The sequence below is a fragment of the Arachis ipaensis genome, chromosome B10, assembly GCF_000816755.2.
Source record: "Arachis ipaensis cultivar K30076 chromosome B10, Araip1.1, whole genome shotgun sequence".
In the NCBI taxonomy this organism is placed as follows: Eukaryota; Viridiplantae; Streptophyta; class Magnoliopsida; order Fabales; family Fabaceae; genus Arachis; species Arachis ipaensis.
This window is the reverse complement of record NC_029794.2, coordinates 96000047-96021155: the sequence shown is the minus strand read 5'-3', so window position 1 is coordinate 96021155 and position 21109 is coordinate 96000047. Positions and strand designations below refer to the sequence as shown.

The 21109-nt window shown below is 38.8% G+C and overlaps 1 protein-coding gene across 1 annotated transcript; it reads right to left on the bottom strand.

Annotated features, from left to right (window-relative positions):
- LOC107620820 lies at positions 341 to 1164 on the bottom strand. Its single transcript, XM_016322933.1, has 3 exons — positions 874 to 1164; positions 697 to 775; positions 341 to 615 (listed from the first exon to the last, which is right to left on the bottom strand). The coding sequence occupies exons 1-3, from the start codon at positions 1162 to 1164 to the stop codon at positions 341 to 343; spliced, it is 645 nt and encodes a 214-aa protein (XP_016178419.1).

The following is a 21109-nucleotide window of genomic DNA, read 5'->3' as shown; positions in this document are numbered from 1 at the left end:
GCAGAGGTTCAGAGGAACGAAAGCATCTCTATGCGCTTATCTGAAATTCTCACCAATGATTTACATAAGTATTTATATCCTTATTTTATTATATATTTTCGAAAACTCCATAACTATTTTATATCCGCCTGACTGAGATCTACAAGGTGACCATAGCTTGCTTCATACCAACAATCTCCGTGGGATCGACCCTTACTCACGTAAGGTTTATTACTTGGATGACCCAGTGCACTTGCTGGTTAGTTGTATCGAAGTTGTGAATGAAAAACGATTTATTAAGACGTGCGTACAGAGTTTTTGGTGCCGTTGCCTGAGATCACAATTTCGTGCACCACATTCCTCAATCCTTCTTCTTCAGCAATAAAAATGGCGCTCTCCATAAACACACACTCAGTCGAATCAACCTCTTGTTCAGAAGCTCTTCTAATTGAGTCTTAAGTTTAACCAGTTCTATCAGATCCATTCGGTACGGCGCAATTGAGACTGGTCCGGCTCCTGGCACCAAGGTAATGGCAAATTCAATCTCCCTTTGAGGAGGGAAATCGGGAATATCTTCCAGGAACACTTCTGGAAATTTTCTAACTACCAGAATTTGATCTAACCTCTGTTCATCACCTAACACATTCGCAGCCAAAAGTATATAACCCTAACACTCTTCCCCACTACAATTCACCAAAACAGAGTTCATGTAATAACCCTCAGCTATCACTGCTCCTCCTTCTCCTTCCGACATAAACCGAATCGATCGCTCAAAGCAATCCAATAATACCCGGTACTTTGAAAACCAATCAAACCCAAAATCATTTCCAACCGAACCATTGGAAAACAAATTAAATCATGAACAAATTCTTTATCCTCCACCTTGAAAGATACCTCCCTACAACCTGATCTTGTCACAACTGTCTGATACGGAGAATGCACATGCAAATCGAAAGCTAATTCTGACATATTCAGCCATAGTTCCTCAACTTTATCAAATGCAATAAACGAATGCGAGGTTCCAGTATCATAAAATGCAACAATTATTTTCTCACCAAATAAACAGTTACCTCTCATCAAAGGATCTGCCTTAGTAGCATCACTGGCGTTCACAATAAACACCCGATCTTGTTGTTGATTCCAACCTACATTCGGAACCTTCCCACGAGGGCAGTCCTTCGCCATGTGTCCAGGCAACCCACATGTAAAGCATCCACCTATACCCAACTTGCACGAATCATAAGGATGAAAACGCCCGCAACGACTACAAATTAAATTTGGCAAAGTCTTACTCTATTTACCTCTTCCTTTGGCTTGCTGGTACTGATCTAGGCGTTCCTCTTAAAGCCCCCTTGATCTTGAGGTACATGTCCTCCCCTCTTGAAGTTCTGAGCTCTTGGTTGAAAGTACTTTCCACGCATATGGTTGTTCTTTCCCCCACGAGTATTTCTTGATGATGCCACTTTCTTTGCACATTCCTCAACAACCCTCGTCTTGTTCACAAGCTCGGAAAAGATCCAAATCTCCAAACGAGTCACAATAGTCATAATGTTATCCTTCAAATATTCTTGGTACTTAATGCACTTCCAACTCTCATAGAACTACGGAGCACCTTGACACACCCTAGAGAACCTACAGAGTTTCTCAAACCTACTAGTGTATTTGGCCACAGACAATGAGCCTTGCTTTAGCTGCATAAGCTCCAACTCTTTGGCTTCCCTCACTAACTCCGGGAAATACTTCCTACAAAATGCCATTTGAAACACATCCCAAGGAATATCTGCATTCGGAAGTCGCAGAAACTGGCACTCTCCTTGCCACCAATGTTGTGCCTCTCCTAATAGTTGATAGGCCGCAAACTCTACGTATTGGTTAGCCGGGACATGTTGAGCTTGTAGTGCACGCTCCATAGCTCGGAACCAATTGTCTACTTCAGTGGAGTTGGTTGAACTTCTAAAAGTCGGTGGATGAACTTTTAGAAACGAAGCCAAAGTTATCGGAGCACCTTCTAAGTTATTACTATCTCCTTTTCCATTTCATTTCCATCCCCATTTTTGTTTCTATTTCCCGCCGGTTGACCTGTCCTTTCCACGGCTTGCATAATCGTAGCAGTGTTGGCTTGCATAGTACTTGCCAAATTGGTCATAGCCACCATAAACTCGGCATGGTTGTCGGCCGGTCGGTAATTCTCAATTCCTTCCCATGTACGAGTACGACCTCGTCTGCGAGTAGCCATTAGGGTTCCTGTCTACACCAAACAGTCGATATCAAGGTGATCAATATCAATATCAAATGCCTAGTGCTTCAATTATCCCAGAAAGGTACTCACAAATAAGCATGTTATACATATATCAAACAGATAACCTAAATAGTATGAAAGAAAAAGACACAGAGTATGCAATGAAGCACAATCGGTCCATCCCACAGGCTCATGAGGATGAACCGCAAAGAAATAGTAATTCTAGAAGCCCGATGAAGGAATAAGCTCAGAAATAGAGTTCTAAAAGCGCAAAACGTTCACATGAAGCTAAAAGCATAAAGGCACAAGATATAAATATAATATAATAAGGTATACATAGATATAAGAGTATAATAATCATAAGATACTAGCCTCAGCCCGCGGAGTTTAGGCCGACTAGTTATATACAGACATAAAGAGTTTTGAAAGTAAAAACAGAATACAACATATCTCTCTCAAAGTAAGCCTCTAAGGCAAATATAAATACAAAAGTGAGAGTACTAAACAAAATATTCAAAATGAATCCAAAATGGGATAGAGATCCTCCGCTCTATCACCATCACATAACTCACCGAGGTAAGTTATGATCTGCATCTGAAAAATAATAACAGAATATGGTATGAGAACCGGAGGTTCTCAGTATGGTAACAGTGCCCAATAATGTAAGATATAAGACTCCCGAACGCCAGCGGCAATCCTAGAACTTCATATCAATCATAAATATTCAAGCTTATAAAACATATAAAAAAATTCTTAAACAGGTCAACTAACTTAGAGAATTTTTAACTATCAGTTTACCGCTGTCCCAGAGCCTTCACCAGCCTAACCTTCATGCGATCCCATCGCCAACGCCTTCCGAACCTTCTCAATCCCAGTAGAAAACACAAATAATAAAAGCAGAAGTAAAACACAAGTATAATCATGTATATCAAGTAATTCAAGAAACAAATAAGCATGTTATACAATTAGGCAAACAATGCAAGTCGGCAAAGCAAGCAAACATATAGAATATGCACATGATGAATGCCTGTCCTATTTAGCTGTGATATCACATTGTTGGTTCAACTGCCAACCTGACACATTCCCTGGGAATATTGCCTTTCGGTCACGAATAAAAGTAGGATCCCCCCACGGATATAGTGCCGGGCACACTACTCCCGAAAGGATGAGAGCGGGATACTCTGCCATAGACCTCACATCTCAACATAAGCGGGATTAACCATTGTCCTTATGCCACCGTCGCGACCTCGACAAGTGGAATTAACCACCATCATTGTCAGGCGCATAGCATCACAACAATATCAGTAACTTTTCAAAAATCATTTTCAGTACTCAGTAAAGACATCATTCCACTCCAAGTCCTAGACTCGTCTCAAACATTATCAATTCATAATTCTATAATTCATTATATCAATCGTCATTACAGTAACCCACCATCTCTCTCAATTAATCCATCTTCAGTACTCCAGAAATCTAAGTCTCCATCTTCTAAAATTCGTACTGAAATTCATCTATTTAAGTCTCTAACTCATTTTAAGTAGTATTAGGACCTTAGCACTAGATAGTATTTTTAAACGACAATTAAAGAATATTTAGAAAGCTAGAGAACCTTTGAAAACGAAGAAAAATAATTTTTCAGCAAAACAGGGATCTCGTGTACGCAAGCCCCTGTCTCACATATGCATGCAGTTAAAAATGGGTGGTTACGTATGCAACTCCCTGCTCATGTATGCGAGTGTCCCAACCCGAATGGGTTGCTCGCGTCGCGTGTTAAAGTTCGCGTATGCAAGGGTTAAAACTCTTATCGTTCGCGTACACATGCAGTGCCCGCATACGTGAGATGCTCAACCCGAATAGAATGGCCGCATCGCGTACACTGTGTAGCGTACGCAACCTTTACCAGACTTAGAAATTTTCAAATCTTCAGAATTTCAGTTTTAAACACCGAACTTTAAACGTTCATGACTTCCTCTACAAATAACCATTTTTCTCAAACTTTATATCAATTTAAAGCTCGATGAATCATCTTTAATTTAAAGCAATTTTCAACCAATTTCAAAAATAGAGGCTCAAGGTATAATCTACCAAATTTCACCAAAAACTGATTCTTACCAAAAGTTAACTAGGTTCTCAACTTCCAAAATTCATAATCAAAACCAATTATCCTACAACCAAAACAGTTCCAATGGTCGTAAATGATGTTCTTATATCTTTCAATTCATTCTACAACCTATCCATACACATTTTCACCATTTTCACTAAAAAATTCCTACTTACACACCTTCAAATTTTTAATAAATTACAACTCAACCTTAATTCAAAATCCTCAACATTCATCAACATCAACAAGCATCCAAACCCAATATCACTACTCAATATTGTCATTATTCAACTTCAATCTCAATAACCAATAACAATATCACAATTCATTAAAATCATCACAAGCGTCAATAATCATAATCCACTATTAACAATTCAAACCTATCCTATGGTCCACTAGCCTAAGTGTCCAAAAATATTACATATTACATATTACACATAGAAAACCGAAACCATACCTTAGCCGATTTTTAATATGCACAATACACCAAAATTTGACCGAACCAAGCTTCCACAAGTTTCCAAGTTCAATCAAGCCATTATACACAATCCAAAAGCTCCAATAATCATAAATTCCAAGCTATACACAATTAATTCATCCTAATTAATACCTAGGGTTTACCAAAATCATAAATCCATAAGGGTTTAAGATATTCTTACCTTACCCAATAGTTTTGGAGCAAAACCTAATAGCAACCAAGTGCTAGAGTGTACCTAAACACCCAAAATCACAAGAATCTCTCAAAAACCAAACCTAAAATTTTGAATTTCATAGAGATGAAAACTGGGCCAGAATTTTCTAAAATCTTACCACAATATCTAGCTAGAAGTGATGGACTCAGCGAGAGTTTCGCATAGCCACAAACGGCACGCAAATCGGAGCATCCTAACTCGAGATATGATCAAATGAATGATGAAGTGAATATTGTTTTCTCTCTTCCCTCACCCTTCTCTTTTCAGCTGCTAGGTTTAAGTGTTATGATGGTATGAGGCTGAAATGGGTTCATTAATGAACTTATATATGTTGGGTTTGGGTTTAACTTGGACCCGGTCCAACCCGTTAGTATTTTTGGCCCGTTGGGCCAAACCTTTATAATTAGTGTCTGGTTTTCAACTTTAAATGTTCTTATAGGTTTTTCTATAGTTTTTACTACTCTCACATAGTGCCGGACAGTTTTAAACTAGTACTGTCGGTTAATTTACCAGTACGTATTTTTACGTAATTTTCTGAAAATTACATTTTTTAACTCAGAAAAATCTATTGAGTCCAAAAATCATATTTAAATTTTCTAATTAATATTCTAAATTTTTGGATCCTATTTTGGGGAATTAAATTAATTAACTAAGAAGTTAATTAATCGTGATTCTTACAAAGGTCGTATGATTGTATCTATTATCTATCACAATTTTAACATTATATGTGTCATTGTTTAATATTTATCATCAATGTTGTATTATCTCTACCAAGTCACAACTCATAGACTTTTTTATATAAATCAATAAATAAAATATATTTATTCCCTAAATATGCAGGGATCAAAAGTGTTCTGAAAATACACATGGCCATTACAAAATGGGTTTTGCCTCGAGCTCAATGATGGGACCCACAAAACGGTGCTGACATGGCAGAGCCATTCTACCCCCACTCAGTGAGCACGAATTGGGTCAATGGAGCCAGACACTACTGGTGCCCACGAAATGGGCAATTAAAGGGGGACAGGCACGAAATAGGATCCAATTCATAGGTACTAAGCATGAAATGGATTAGTATGGTATACCGCATGCGAAATGGGTTCCAGATTTGTTTCTTTGTGCCACTTACTGCATCATGATGCTGAGCAATTGCTAAAGCTTCTGCTAGTGAATTATTATTTGGTCCAGATGCATTCCTTCCTTTGAAAAATTTTAATTGCCTTGTCTTGCTGCCTAAATGTCAACAAGAAAGTAACAGATGTTCTAAGAAAGAAGTGTGGGAGAGCTCACAAGGATGACAACAAACTAACTTATAGGTAAAAAAATGAGCATAAGATTTTACCTAATAGTAACCACTCATCATTATCACATAACCCTTTAAAGCTGGCCTACTTGTAAAATAGCTAATTTAATATACATTACGGAGTCTTATTCTTAAGTCATAAAATAGGGATGACAAGGTATTACAACCTCTAAAATAAAATTTAGTACGTATAGTAGTGTGAAAAAGGATTATAACTAGGAGCTTTTGAAGAAAAAGGGTAAAACAAAATCGTAATTCGAAAAGTGCAACACTCCGATCGATAACATAACGTAACGGATAAAAAATAAGCTAACGCTAGAATATATACATAAGAGTGCCAAAAATAAAAATATCAAAACTCAAGATCCGGTTGCGAAGATAACCGGTCTGAGCATATAAGTATATACATGTATATATAAAGTAAGGAACCCAAAAGAAACCCAAAAGACGAATTACAAAACCTGTTCTCCAAAATAACCTCTAGGAGGTTTCAACACAGTATGTATTATTTAGTGGAGATAATAAGTATCTAAGCAAAACATAAACCAAAAGAAAGTCCCGAGAACCAAAGATCTTCGCTAATCCAGAAGTCTCCAGCATGCCTCAGCGAGGAGCCTCACGACCTGCATCTGAAAACCACAAAATCCGCATGCCGGTTCTCAGTATGGTAACAGTGCCCACATATCTAACATGTAATGTCCTGGAAAAGCCGAAGGCAATCCTAGAACTTTCAACAGATAATTTTAAAGCTTATAAATAGACTAAACCATAAATGGCAACTAAGGATCTTCAGTCTATCTATTACTTCCCTTTCCAAATCTTTCAGACCTCCCAACCACCAGCAGTAATATAATATCGCGAGTAAATAACCATTTCTGACCATGAAAGATTTGGACGCTGAAAAAACTAACCATGAAAAATTGAAACTAAAGTTATACCCATATAAGATAAGTTTTGTTCGACAAAAATAACCAATTATTAAATTTTTGTTCATAATTCTGTATATACCCCTTACTTTTTATCTTCTTTTATCTCTACACCCAATCTCTAACCCTAACAATTTAATCCCGCTCTCTTCTCCTCTGCTTCTACCCTCCAACCTTCTCCGCTGTCACAATCTCCTTCCACCACCATTATCGCCTCCAACCCCCTTTCTCTCACCATTGTGTTCTTTCTCTCTCTGTCTCGGACAACACTCTCTCTATCTTGAAGGGCATCAACAATTACAACACAGAAACACAGAACCCTCTTCCCTCTCTGTCTCTCCACACAAAAATCTCACATACAAATCACATACATGGTATGCAAAGTCACTTTCTTTTTCTCTCTAGTAATATTCTCTCCAATAAAATATGCCACCTTTCCTTCTTCTTCTTTAGGGTTCTGGGTTGTGGAGCTCTCAAAAATTAATGCCCCACTTCACATACCCTTCTCTTCTCACCATTCTCATATATCTCATAATTCAAACCCCAATACCATTAAAGGATCAATCTTTTTTATTTTTTGGTATGTTTACTTCCCCCTTTTTTTTATACCCATCTGTTATTCGCTTATTCCTCTTTGAATTTTTAGTATATATGTTTTCGTGCCTTTTTAGATTTTTACAAAAAAGGAAATTTTTTTTTCAATTTAGCTTGTGTTTGGATTTTGAAGATTTTTCCATTTAGCCTGTGAGGACTGAGGAAGGTCTTCAATATTGTAGAGGAGGTGGTTGGAGAGGAGGGGTGAGGAAGGAAATGGAGTGGTGGTGGTGTTGGAGTTGGTGATGGTTGAAGAAAAAATGAGGTGAGGAGGATGGAGAGAATGGTGGTGGTGGAATGGGGTTGTGACGACGGAGAAAGTTGGAGGGTAGAGACAGAGGAGGAGGGAGCTGGATTAAATTGTTAGGGTTAGAGATTGGGTGTAGAGATAAAAGATGATAAAAAATTAGGGGTATTTACGGAATTATAAATAAAAATTTAATAATTGGTTATTTTTGTCGAACAAAACTAATCTTATATGGGTATAACTTTAATTTTAATTTTTCATGGTCAGTTTTGTCAGCGTCCAAATCTTTCATGGTCAGAAATGGTTATTTACTCATAATATCGCAAACACAGTTATATTAGACAAGGAGATATACAAATAGGAAACAGATACAGCATTTAGACAATTAGCAAGTAATATGCTGTCAAATAGGCATTCCAAACAATTCACATAATATGCATATGATGTATGCTTGTCCTAATGGCTGATGAGTCTCATCTGTCGGTTATAAAGCCAACCCGACAAGTCCTGGTAGCTAACCATTGGACTGTCCCTCTGTCGTGCATCCCCAACTCGAGTTATACTCAACATAAATCATAATTCATATCCAACACCCTCACTGGTGTATATTCACGGGGGCGAGCTCATACAAAACTTTTACAGTGTCTGGCCACACTTACGACATAGGGTCAGCAGAGTATCGAGTCTCCACCTGGAGCACGTGTTGGCTAGCCACTGCTTTCACCCAGGGAAACTCGTATATTAGATAGTGGAAGTGCAACATTCACATTTCATTCAATAAGCATATATACAATCATACTCAGCCATAATTCAATAATGGCTCCGCCATAATTCGGCAATAACCCAGCCATCCGGCTACAGCCAATTTATTAACAAATACAGCCCTTCGACTCATGGCACATAAAACACTTCCACCACCATCCTCCGTATCTTATACAATCATCTTTGATCATCATTGATCATTAATTCTTCCCTTTCTTCATTCACAAGTTACCACATTTCCTAGCTCCTTTTCCATAGCTAGGCATATCATAATAATTTAAGACAAAAGGGGAGAGATCGGAGGCTTAGAAGTATGAAATTTGACTTTGAAAACTCAAAAATTAACATTGGGGTGAAAACGGGGTCACGCGTGCGCGTCGCCCACGCGCATGCGTGGAATGCCAAAAAGTACAGTGACATGTATGCATCGTCCACGCGTACGCGTAGATGAGAGAAAAGTCAAGTGACGCCTGCGCGTCAGCCACGCGTACGCGTGGGTGAGTTTTGTGCCCCACGCACAAAACCAGTGCAACTCCCGCACAACTCTCGAAAAATCTGGCTGGGCAATTGAATCAGCCCATCGACGCGTACGCGTGGGTGGTGAATATTTGAAAATGACGTGTGCGCGTCGGCCACGCTTACGCGTGGGAGTGCGTTCTGCCAAAAATATTACTAAGTTAAAAAGCTGCAGAATTCACTATTTCAAACCCCAATCTTTCGATGGGCATAACTTGTCCGTTTCAAATCATTTTTCACGCGTTCTTCGAATGGCATAAACATCCCGGATCCAATTTCATTTCTAAATAAGTTTGGCACAAATCGAGGATCCGGAGTCCAAGTTATGCTCCGTGAAAGTATGCCCAAAAATCACATTTTCATACAAAATCACAAAGTGCCATTTTCAAAACAAACTAATTTCAACCCTTTTCGAAACCAACCAAAACATACCAAAAATCAACCTCAAGCCTCCTCAACTCATACATTAACATTTTTATCAAGACCACAAACCACCATCCTATCATTTTAACCTATCTCACTCAAATCACTCAATTTCAAACACATTTTCATGTCATATATTCTTCCTCATCCCAATTTCCAACAACACCATTTCCAATCAACCATTATTACATATAATCAATATTATCCTCACCATCAACATAGTTTCACCCACAAATTCAACCTCAACCAATCATCAAGCATATATCAAAACATGCATATCACTCATGCATCATACCATCAAGCATCAATATTCATAATCACGTATATGACCACACAATATATCTCAACCATTCAACAACATCACAATTCAATTCCTATCTTAGGGTCTCTAGCCTAAGTTTTCACACCATATTACATTTTAGATACAGAAAACCGAGACCATACCTTAGCCGATTTCTCCGCTCAATTCGGAACACTTCCAAATCACTTTTCTACAAGCTCTCAAGGCTTCAACACCTCCAAGAACATATTTTTAGCATACCAAAGCCCTTTCTCCAAGCTTTCCAAAATCTCAATCAAGCTCCAATATTCACATACACACTACCTAAGCCACAATTATCATACCCAAACACAACAACTCAATACCCAACATCATAAACCAACAAATCCACTAGGGTTGAGAATCTTACTACACCCAAGGATCAAGGAGACAAGATTAATCCTCTCCTTCAAGCTAGTTGGGTCCTATAACATCAAAGAACCCAAAATCTCAACACTTTTCACCCAAAAATTCGAATTTAAGGCTGAGAAAACTGGACTAAAATTGTGGCTTACCTCAAGAACAAAGTAGTGGTTTTGTAGAGCTCATCGCGGTAAACGCATGGCCACAAACGGTGCGGCAATCGGAGCTCCGGATCAAAAGTTATGGTGGTTTGAAGATCAAATAAGGGTAGAACTTTGGAAGTGTTCTTCCCCCTTTTTCTTTCATTTCAGCGTGAGTGAGGGTTTAGGGAGGAGAGAGAGTGTTGTTGTTAGGGTTTTAGGTTTGGTTTGGTTGGGTCAATGGCCCAATATAGGTCCGGTTGGTCCGGTTTAGCCTGTTCGGTCTAATCTTGGACCGATTTCTATAAAACTAGTATCGAAATTCTCGTTTCAATCTCCTCTATCATATTAAGCCATAAAAATCACATTTTTGGCTTTCTAGAATAAATTCTAATTTATGGATTAATTAGCCATTAATTAACCGGGTTTTACATAAAGTCTACTTATCTTTGTATAAGGATGATAATTGAAAATTGTTAAATAACAAGGTAACTAGATATGTAACTATTTGATAGTTTTTACATATTATCTTTTACATGAACACAATTTTATCTTAGTAGTCACATTGTTTCAATAAATTAAGTGTGATGGAAAATTTGTACCAAGAAGTTGTGAGAATAATAAGTGTTCATACTTTGCTTCAAATCACATTCAGACCCAAAATAAATAAAACCCAATCAAGAGATGTTACCGATTGACACTTGCCCGACCTTATAGAAGTCAGACGCCGCAGCATCAATTTAGCCCCACTTATCTAAATAAGTAACTAATTCTTAAAATATCTCTTCTACTCTTCTAGAAAGAAAATCTTAACAACCTCCCTAATAAAAAGGAAATGACTACTGATAAACCTATATTTCATGAGTTCTTTTTTGCTTAATTTGAGTGATTTATACAATCCTTCACCTACTTATTCACATTAATTACATGGTTTTACTTTTCCTTCCTTATTATGTGATGTAAATGAAAAACATGTTTCCTAAGCTTTAAAATTAATTAATTTAATTACCTTTATTTCCATTCGATGCCGTGATCAGTGTGTTGAGTAGTTTCAGATTTTCTAAGGCAGAATGACTTAAAGGACGGAAAAGGAAACATACAAAAATGGAAGGAGGAAGCAAAACGGAGCTTTAAAGAAACTGGTATCCACGCAATCGCATGGATGACGCGATCGCGTGCCAAGCACGAATCAGCAGCGACGCGCATGACGCGGTCGCATGACTGACACGACCGCGTGGCAAGGAAAAGCTCCTAATGACGCGACCGCATGACCCACGCGGACGCGTGACAGAGGCCACGTATCAGAATTTACAGAATGCGCCCCCAGCAATTTCTGAAGCCCTTTTTGGCGCAGATCCAAGTACAGACAGCATAGACCAGAGGTTATAAAGTGTGGGAATGCACCCATTCAGAGAGAGCTCGCATATTTTACTTTTCAATGATTTAGATTTAGTTGAGAGGGAGATCTTCTCCTCTCTCTCTTTTAGGATTAGGATTTAGGATTTCTTCTTGCTTTAAGAGTGACTCTCAATCCAGGTTTTATATTTCTTTGTTTTAGCTTCCTTTTACTTTTATTTATTCCAGCACTTGAATTAATCATTGAATTTATGAATTTCTTCCATGTTGCAGACTGTTATTTGAATTAATAATATTTGAGGTATTTTCAGTTTATGATTGTTCTCTTTGATTTAAGTTACCATTGCTTCCCATCTAAGGATATTTTTATTATTCCAGCAATTTTACTTTTTCCCCTTTTGGTCCTGGTTAAGAATTCAGTAACTCAACAGTTATTAAACTCAATATAATTGATAATCGTTATCTTGCTAATTGAGCTGAACTTAAGTAATCCCAACCTTTTCTCAGGAAATAAATAGGATTCAAAGGTCAATTTAATTAGTCCCTTGACTTTCCATTGCCCCAGTACAGGTTGATCAAGTGGAGTTTAGATTCAACTTTCATTATAGTTGAGAGAGATAACTACGTTGGACCTCCAATTTCTCTTACCTTGCCAAAAGTCTACTTTACAGTATTTATTTATTTTAATTGCCATTTATTTTACTTGTCATTCAAATTACTTGCTTCTCATCTTCTAAATCCCGGTTACAACCTTTATAGCCAATATTAAGAACATACTTCATCGCAGTTCCTTGAGAAGACGACCCGAGGTTCGAATACTCGGTTAACAACTTTTAAAGGGGTTTGTTACTTGTGACACCCAAAACATTTGTACGAAGGGATTTTTGTCAGTTTAGAGACTATATCTACAACGCAACTATTTCTATGAATCTCTTTACTACTCGCAAAAATCCCAACATCAAAATGGCGCCGTTGCCGGGGAACTGCTAACATGTGCCTTATTATTGGTTATTGTAAATATTTTTCTTTTGCTTGTTTATTTATTTTTGTTTTTCCTTTTTATCTTTAATTACTACTATGAACTCTCACCCCACTCGCTTTGAGTTTGGTTCTAATATTGTTAAAGGAAATAGACGTTACAGTAGGAATGTGCATCAAGGTCAGACCAATCAAGGATAGTTGGGACCAAGAGGATCTAATCAACCCTTTTGGCAGCAACACCCTCCGAGATATCCTGGACAAAGACCATTCTACAGTGCATACTCAGCTGAAAGACATGGTGGACAACCTTGTAACTACCAACAAGTCCCACCCCGTGCATATAAACCATCCTTTCAACATAATCTCGAACCACCACGCTCACAAGCTTCTCTTCACCATTCGCCACCATATGATCCATCCTTACCCCAATACCAATTCAATCACCCCCAATCACCACCACTTTCCTTTGTAGCATGTCCAAGTCCAGCAACCCGAGAAGCAGAGGATCGCCTAAGGAAAACAGTAATTAAATTTCAAACAACCGTTAAACAACTGGAGCAAGCAATGATTAAATGGGCTTCTAGGCGCTCAAATACACAAGGATTAGCCACAGTCCCATGTGGACAACTCAACGAAGAGCAGAGCATGAAGGAAATGCCAGAAACTCCAGTGGACAAGACAGAGCATGAATTTGTACTAGAACAATTAGAAGAAGCTGTCATTGTTCAAGAAGAAGAGTTGGTTGAAGACCTAGGAGATGCTGAACTTCCATGGGAATCCAGAATTGAGGAAAACTCCGTCCAGGATGCTACAGTTGATGCTAAGGAGGATATTTCTCCAAGGCAAGTCGTTTATGAAGAATCAGACGGAATAATCCAAGAAGCAATTTTCCTTGATGATGATAGTCACAAGTCTAGCTCTCTTAGTGATGAATTTGCATCCGCAAGTGAATTCTCTGAGATCGAAGAATCTTCCCCAAGTGAATATGAAGATGATGCAGAGGTAGATTTATCTCAACCTCCAATCTATGACTCAAGTGATGAGGAAGACATAGAAGACTTTGACCAGGACACAGATACAATTGAAGACCTTTGCAAAGAAGTGGAAGAATTCACAGAAGAGCACAAGGAAATGGAACTTGCAGAACCACCAAAAACACCTATCCCAAGGCCATTACCACCTAATACAAGCTTCAAGTGGGTACAATCCTTAACTTATAACTTTACTTATTCACTTGAATATGGTTTGCTTGAAACAGATGGCCAGCTTAGAGCTCTCTGCGGCTTTAAGAGTAAGAGGGAAATGGCTCGTACTCAGAGCTGGTGCACAAGGTTCAACAAGGTTCCACGCTTCACTTCGAAGTACACGGATTGGTATCATGCTCAATTGCATGGATCACGGAGAACGTTTGGTCACCACAGTGAGATTCTACTTTTTGAACCGCCCGGATGGAGACATGTAGATCAAGACAGAGGCGGATTTAAAAGCAAGGCTTGGAATCCTGGACTCTATCCTGACATTCATCATCCCGGGAGCCTAACAATACATTTGAAGCTGTTTAGAAGCTTTGCATACCTAGTTTGGGACCCCGGAGGCTATTGGCATTCCAAGCACTAGTGGAGATTTTTGGACGAATTTAAATATAAGCCACCATAACAGGATACTCCCCCAATGTCCAACTTAAGGACTTTAACTAAAAGTGCTAGGTGGGAGACAACCCACCATGGTATGGTCGCTTCTTTTTCAATTTATTTCTTGTTAATTACTTCCATTTTTCCTTTTTCATTTTAATTTATCAAACCTGGAATCATGGATAGCATTCGTGTTAATCATTGCATTCTGCATTTTTCATGCATATAAAAAAAAAGGGGTGCACGACGCGAACGCATGCCCCATGCGATCGCGTCATATTGCGAGAAACAACATCCGCACGACCGCGTGACCCACGCGGCCACGTGATATATATATCGGCGTAAGGATCCAACGAACAGAAAGTTGGGCTGGAATCGTGCGGCCCTTGTGCGTTTCGCACAAATTGGCCCATGCGATCGCATGCCCCATGCGATCGCGTCACTTGTACAATACCAATCCCACGCGACCGCGTGAGCGACGCGATCGCGTCGCATGGATTGCACATCACCCCAAAAGGAGACAGAGAGTTGCGCTAAAACGGCGCTGGAGTCGTGCGTTTAGCACAAATTCCAGCAACGCGATCGCACGACCCACGCGATCGCGTCACCCTTCTTTCACCCCTCTCATGCGATCGCGCGCCCCACGTGATCGCGTCACTCCCATTTTCACCCCAACCACGCGATCGCGTGCCCCACGCGGCCGCGTGGATTCGAAAGTATAACCCTTCTAGCCCATTCGTTCGTCGTTTTTTTATAATTTTTTCCATTTCTGTTCATCATTAGGATAGATAGATATGCATGCTGTAGTGGATTTTTAGTTTGTTAGGTAGCTTAGGCTGTGGTTAGTGGATCTAGGTCTGTTTACTTGCACTGTTCCTGTTTATATTTTATCATAACTGCAATTCTGCTGTTCCTGTGACCTCATTCATATGCTATGATTTCTTGCAATTGCTGCTTGTTACTCCAAAATTTTCCTGTTTCTATACATTACTGGTAACTGCAGCAAGTTTTTAATTCATATGAACTGCTATGATTGCTGTTTATTTTCCGGGACAATCCAATTTTAGCCGGAATGCTGCCCAAATTTTTAAAATTGTTTTCATTCATGTTTTGGTTTGGCATTTCTGAACTCTGTTTTACTCTGCTTTACCCAAATTATTTCATGAATGCTATGGCAGACTTTCTTATCCTCTTTAATTTCCTGGTTCATAAACTGCATTTGTGATTCACTGATTCCAATTTTTGCTTTCTTTATTTCTATTCGAATCAGCATCACCCTGTTTTCCTTGTTCGATTATGAGTACTTCTATTCTTACCTGTGAATCCTTGTTATATGAAATTTTTCTATGCCACTTACTTTAACCCGCACTTTACTAACTCACTAATTTTAATTTACTAATTTCTTTTTCAAATTCTAACCATACTAACCCTTTTAATCTCTTTTCTGATTATTTTCACTTTCCTCTAACTTTCTAACCATGGCATATTGTTTATTTTTCCATTTAACATAAATTCAATCACATTTCAATTACTCATTTTCCTTATTCTATTTCTCCCTTGGTGCTTTGAGTTTTCTTTGTTTAATTGCCTAATTGCTTTCCTATTTTTATCCATATCCTGATTTTCTGTTTTTCAGGATGTCTGCCTCACAAAGGAAAGGAAAAGGCAAAGCTACTGGCAAGCGCAAGAGAGGAGATTCCTCCCAGTCCATCATTGCTCTAATGCACGATTCTTCATGGCGGGAGAAGAACTTCACACAGCAGAAAAAAGCTGACCAGCTGCTCCCTGCGAATGACCCTGTAAAATTTGCAAACCGATACTGTGAGCTGAAGTACCCGGCTTTTGCAAACTCCAGAAATCTATACCTGGAGCGAACTTTGAAGATTCCAGAAGCACTCCAGTAGTACACCACTGAGAAAATCAAGCAAAGGGACTGGTTCTTTCTGGAAAGAACACTGACAGAGGTCAATTCATCTTGGGTACGGGAATTCTACTGCAACTACTATCTCACTACCCTAGATGCAGTGAACCTGAGAGGAAAACAAATTCTGGTCACTGAAGAGGCGTTAGAGGACATTCTCCGGTTCCCAGCCAAGTCCGATCAGCCTGATGGTTATTCAAAGGCTGAGGAGGACATGCGTCAGATGAAGTTTGATTGGGATACCGTGAAGGCACGGATAGCTCTCGACCCGACAGTTCCTTGGGAGATGGGTCAGGATACTACCATGCCTAGAGGGATCAAGAGAGCATACTTAAACGATGAGGCTCGGTTATGGCATCAGATCTTGAGTAATTATGTGATGTCGAGTACTCACGAGACGGAGATCCCGGCTGCTATGATCACCCTCCTTTGGTGTGTGCTGGAGGGTAAGGACCTTTATTTGCCACGTTTCATTCGGTATTATATGGCCAGGGTCCACGTCCGAGGCACCCTCCCCTTTCCATATCTAGTTACACAGCTTGGCCGTCGAGCTGACGTGCCATGGGAGGCTGCCGATGAGAGACCACCAGCGGCGGATTGCAGGAAGATCATTCCGCACAGCCGGAACTTCTTAGCCTTGGGCCACAGACCACCACCATTCACTGCTACTGATGAGTCAGCCCCACCGTCTGCTAGACCCTCTTCCTCCACTGCTGCACCACCTACCCCTGCTACCACCATTGCACCTCCACCTGCCACAGAGTCCGTCTATCATCTGGTGCACCGTTTGTTCCGACGATTTGACCAGATAGAGTGTCGCAACAAGCGGCGCTATGAGCACCTAAAGCTGATGATACGATCCGGCGACATCTCCTCTGAGCCCGACACACCGTCCGAGGCATCTGAGGAGGAGGCGGATGCGCCCGAGGCAGAGACCCATCCCCAGGAGGCAGCACCAGCCGCACCACAGGCAGCGGTCCCACATCAGATTGAGGCTGCAGATCTTGAGATCCCAATCCAGTCAGCACCTCCTCCACAGCAGCCAGACCCTCAGCCCACCACCACCACTGAGACTCCAGCTACCATCCCTCCCAGTGATGACACTCCTTCACACCCGGCTTGATTGAGCATCGAGGACGATGCTTCCTTTTAAGTGTGGGGAGGTCGCCATCTCTGGCGTTTATTTTGGTGAACCACTACATCTTTTTTCTTTTATTTTGGATATTTTTTCTGTATTTTTCTCTTTTTCTTTTTACTGTTATTTTGAGTACTTATACATTGCTTTTATGTATTTTTACTCTATTTTCTGCATTTTGCATCTTTAGTTCACATTTTAGCCATTTAGTTTATTTAGTTATTTAGTTTAGTTTGCAATTCTAATTTATTAGTGGATTAATTAGTATAGCTTACCCTTTTTAGCATAAGATAGTATAGTTTAAATTGAAAAATATAAAAAGGAAACTAAGCTAGGAAATTGAACATATCAGATTTAAATCCATAAACTCCAATTATAGAATATAGAATAGATACATACCAAGAGAATGATTGAGGCCATCTATTTGATTTTAGCTCACTTACCCCAAATTAGCCTACCTTTTACATCACCCTTGTTAGCTCCCTTGAGCTTTTTAAAACCCCTTTATTCTATTTAGCCAAATTACTAGCCTTAAGCAGAAAAACAAAAGAAAATCCCAAGTGAATCCTTGGTTAGCTTAAGATAAAAAAAAAATCATGAATAGAGTTAAATGTGGGAAACCTTTTGGGAACATAGATGATAGAAACAAAAAGGTAGAGAAGTTAAAAGAAATAAAATAAATTTGGGAAGCATGTTCATGAGAAAATCAAAGTGCTTTAATTGCCATGTGCCTTGAAAAAAAAAGAGTTATTTTTCAGCATTTAATAAAAGGGGATACAAAAGAAATTCTCCAATGCCAAATAAAAGCAATGCACATGGAATAGAAAAAGCAAAAAGTGAAACACGAGCATGTAACAATAAGTGGAATAATATGGGAAATTAGGTAAAGAAATTTTTGTTTTACTAAATATGTATGTTAGGTGAGATCTTAGTCTAATTAAGGATTCACTTATTAGCTCACTTGACCCTATACATAAATCCTTACCTTTACCTTGACCCCATTACAACCTCAATTAAAGACCTCATGACTTTTTGGTGTGACTATATTTTATAATTGTTGATTGGTTAAATAAAAAACAAAGCCATAGAAATTAAGAATAAAAAGAAAAATAGAGTGAATAAACCCAATAAACACTGAGTGACTAGAGAGTAAACACAAAATCCAGTGAGGGTTCTATAACTCATCAACATATATCTGTGCTTATATTTACTAATTGTTTTGCAAGTTTGTACAATGCTTTCTTTCCCATCTCATTTGCTAAAATGCTTTATTATTTAAGGGTTGGCTATATATATATACATAACCCCTTGAGAATGTGAATTAACTTAGCTACATGTAAGCTTTATATATGAGTGAATAATTTAGAGTTGCATGATGCATCATTCATTTAGGTAGTTGCATTGCATGACATTCCATCACTTTAACCTTAATTATTTACCTTGGATTTATCATGAGGACATGCTAGTGTTTAAGTATGGGGAGGTTGATAAACCCATATTTCATGAGTTCTTTTGTGCTTAATTTGAGTGATTTATACAATCCTTCACCTACTTATTCACATTAATTACATGGTTTTACTTTCCCTTCCTTATTATGTGATGTAAATGAAAAACATGTTTCCTAAGCTTTAAAATTAATTAATTTATATACCTTTATTTCCATTCGATGTCGTGATCAGTGTGTTGAGTAGTTTCAGATTTTCTAAGGCAGAATGACTTAAAGGACGGAAAAGGAAACATACAAAAATGGAAGGAGGAAGCAAAACGGAGCTTTAAGGAAACTGGTATCCATGCGATCGCATGGATGACGCGATCGCGTGCCAAGCACGAATCAGCAGCGACGCGGCCGCATGACTGACGCGACCGCGCGCCTTAAGCAGAACGCGCATGACGCGGTCGCATGACTGACGCGACCGCGTGGCAAGGAAAAGCTCCAAATGACGCGACCGCGTGACCCACGCGGACGCGTGACAGAGGTCACATATCAGAATTTACAGAATGCGCCCCCAGCGATTTCTGAAGCCCTTTTTGGCCCAGATCCAAGTACAGACAGCATAGACCAGAGGTTATAAAGTGTGGAAATGCACCCATTCAGAGAGAGCTCGCATATTTTACTTTTCAATGATTTAGATTTAGTTGAGAGGGAGATCTTCCCATCTCTCTCTTTTAGGATTAGGATTTAGAATTTCTTCTTGCTTTACGAGTGACTCTCAATCCAGGTTTTATGTTTCTTTGTTTTAGCTTCCTTTTACTTTTATTTATTCCAGCACTTGAATTAATCATTGAATTTATGAATTTCTCCCATGTTGCAGACTGTTATTTGAATTAATAATATTTGAGGTATTTTCAGTTTATGATTGTTCTCTTTGATTTAAGGTACCATTGCTTCCCATCTAAGGATATTTTTATTATTCCAGCAATTTTACTTTTTTCCCTTTTGGTCCTGGTTAAGAATTCAGTAACTCAACAGTTATTAAACTCAACATAATTGATAATCGTTATCTTGCTAATTGAGCTGAACTTAAGTAATTCCAACCTTTTCTCAGGAAATAAATAGGATTCAAAGGTCAATTTAATTAGTCCCTTGACTTTCCGTTGCCCCAGTACAGGTTGATCAAGTGGAGTTTAGATTCAACTTTCATTATAGTTGAGAGAGATAACTATGTTGGACCTCCAATTTCTCTTACCTTGCTAAAAGTCTGCTTTACAGTATTTATTTATTTTAATTGCCATTTATTTTACTTGTCATTCAAATTACTTGCTTCTCATCTTCTAAACCCCGATTACAACCTTTATAGCCAATAATAAGAACATACTTCATCGCAGTTCCTTGAGAAGACGACCCGAGGTTCGAATACTCGGTTAACAATTTTTAAAGGGGTTTGTTACTTGTGACACCCAAAACGTTTGTACGAAGGGATTTTTGTCAGTTTAGAGACTATATCTACAACGACGCAACTGTTTCTATGAATCTCTTTACTACTCGCAAAAATCCCAACGTCAACTACCCACCACCAAAGGTATAACTACTCTAAGAAGTAGTTATTGATCCTACATCTACATTTATAAATACCTTGAAATCTTTAGGTATACTTCAAACCTAATTTACTAAAAATCTGTCTAAGATTCTTGCTAACTTAAGCACCGGAATTTCTTGCAGGTACTACTCCATCTTCATCAAGACGTCGGACGGTGGCACCCTAGCAGCGAAAGACGTTAGACAAACTACCCAAAAGCATTTTAGACCTCACGTTCAAGTCCAAAGCAACCCAATTTTAGGTAACACTCGGAACAATAATAATTGTCATGATACCACTTTTTTCGTAAGTTTAAACTGATAAGAAGAGGAAACAATATGAATGGTTATATCTCTAATACACTTTTTAAGCAAAATTCTATTTTGGGTTTGCTTGATTTTTACATAATTTTTTTTATTTGTTTTATGCTATTTTTTTTTTCTTTTGGACTATAATAAGGAGCG

Coding starts and splice junctions, on each gene's coding strand:
- LOC107620820 (XM_016322933.1), bottom strand. CDS start 1,164: ATGGCGAAGGACTGCCCTCGTGGGAAGGTTCCGAATGTAGGTTGGAAT. Junction 776..873: donor CAAGATCAGGTTGTAGGGAG/GTATCTTTCAAG, acceptor TGGTTTTCAAAG/TACCGGGTATTATTGGATTG. Junction 616..696: donor AGGAGCAGTGATAGCTGAGG/GTTATTACATGA, acceptor CGAATGTGTTAG/GTGATGAACAGAGGTTAGAT.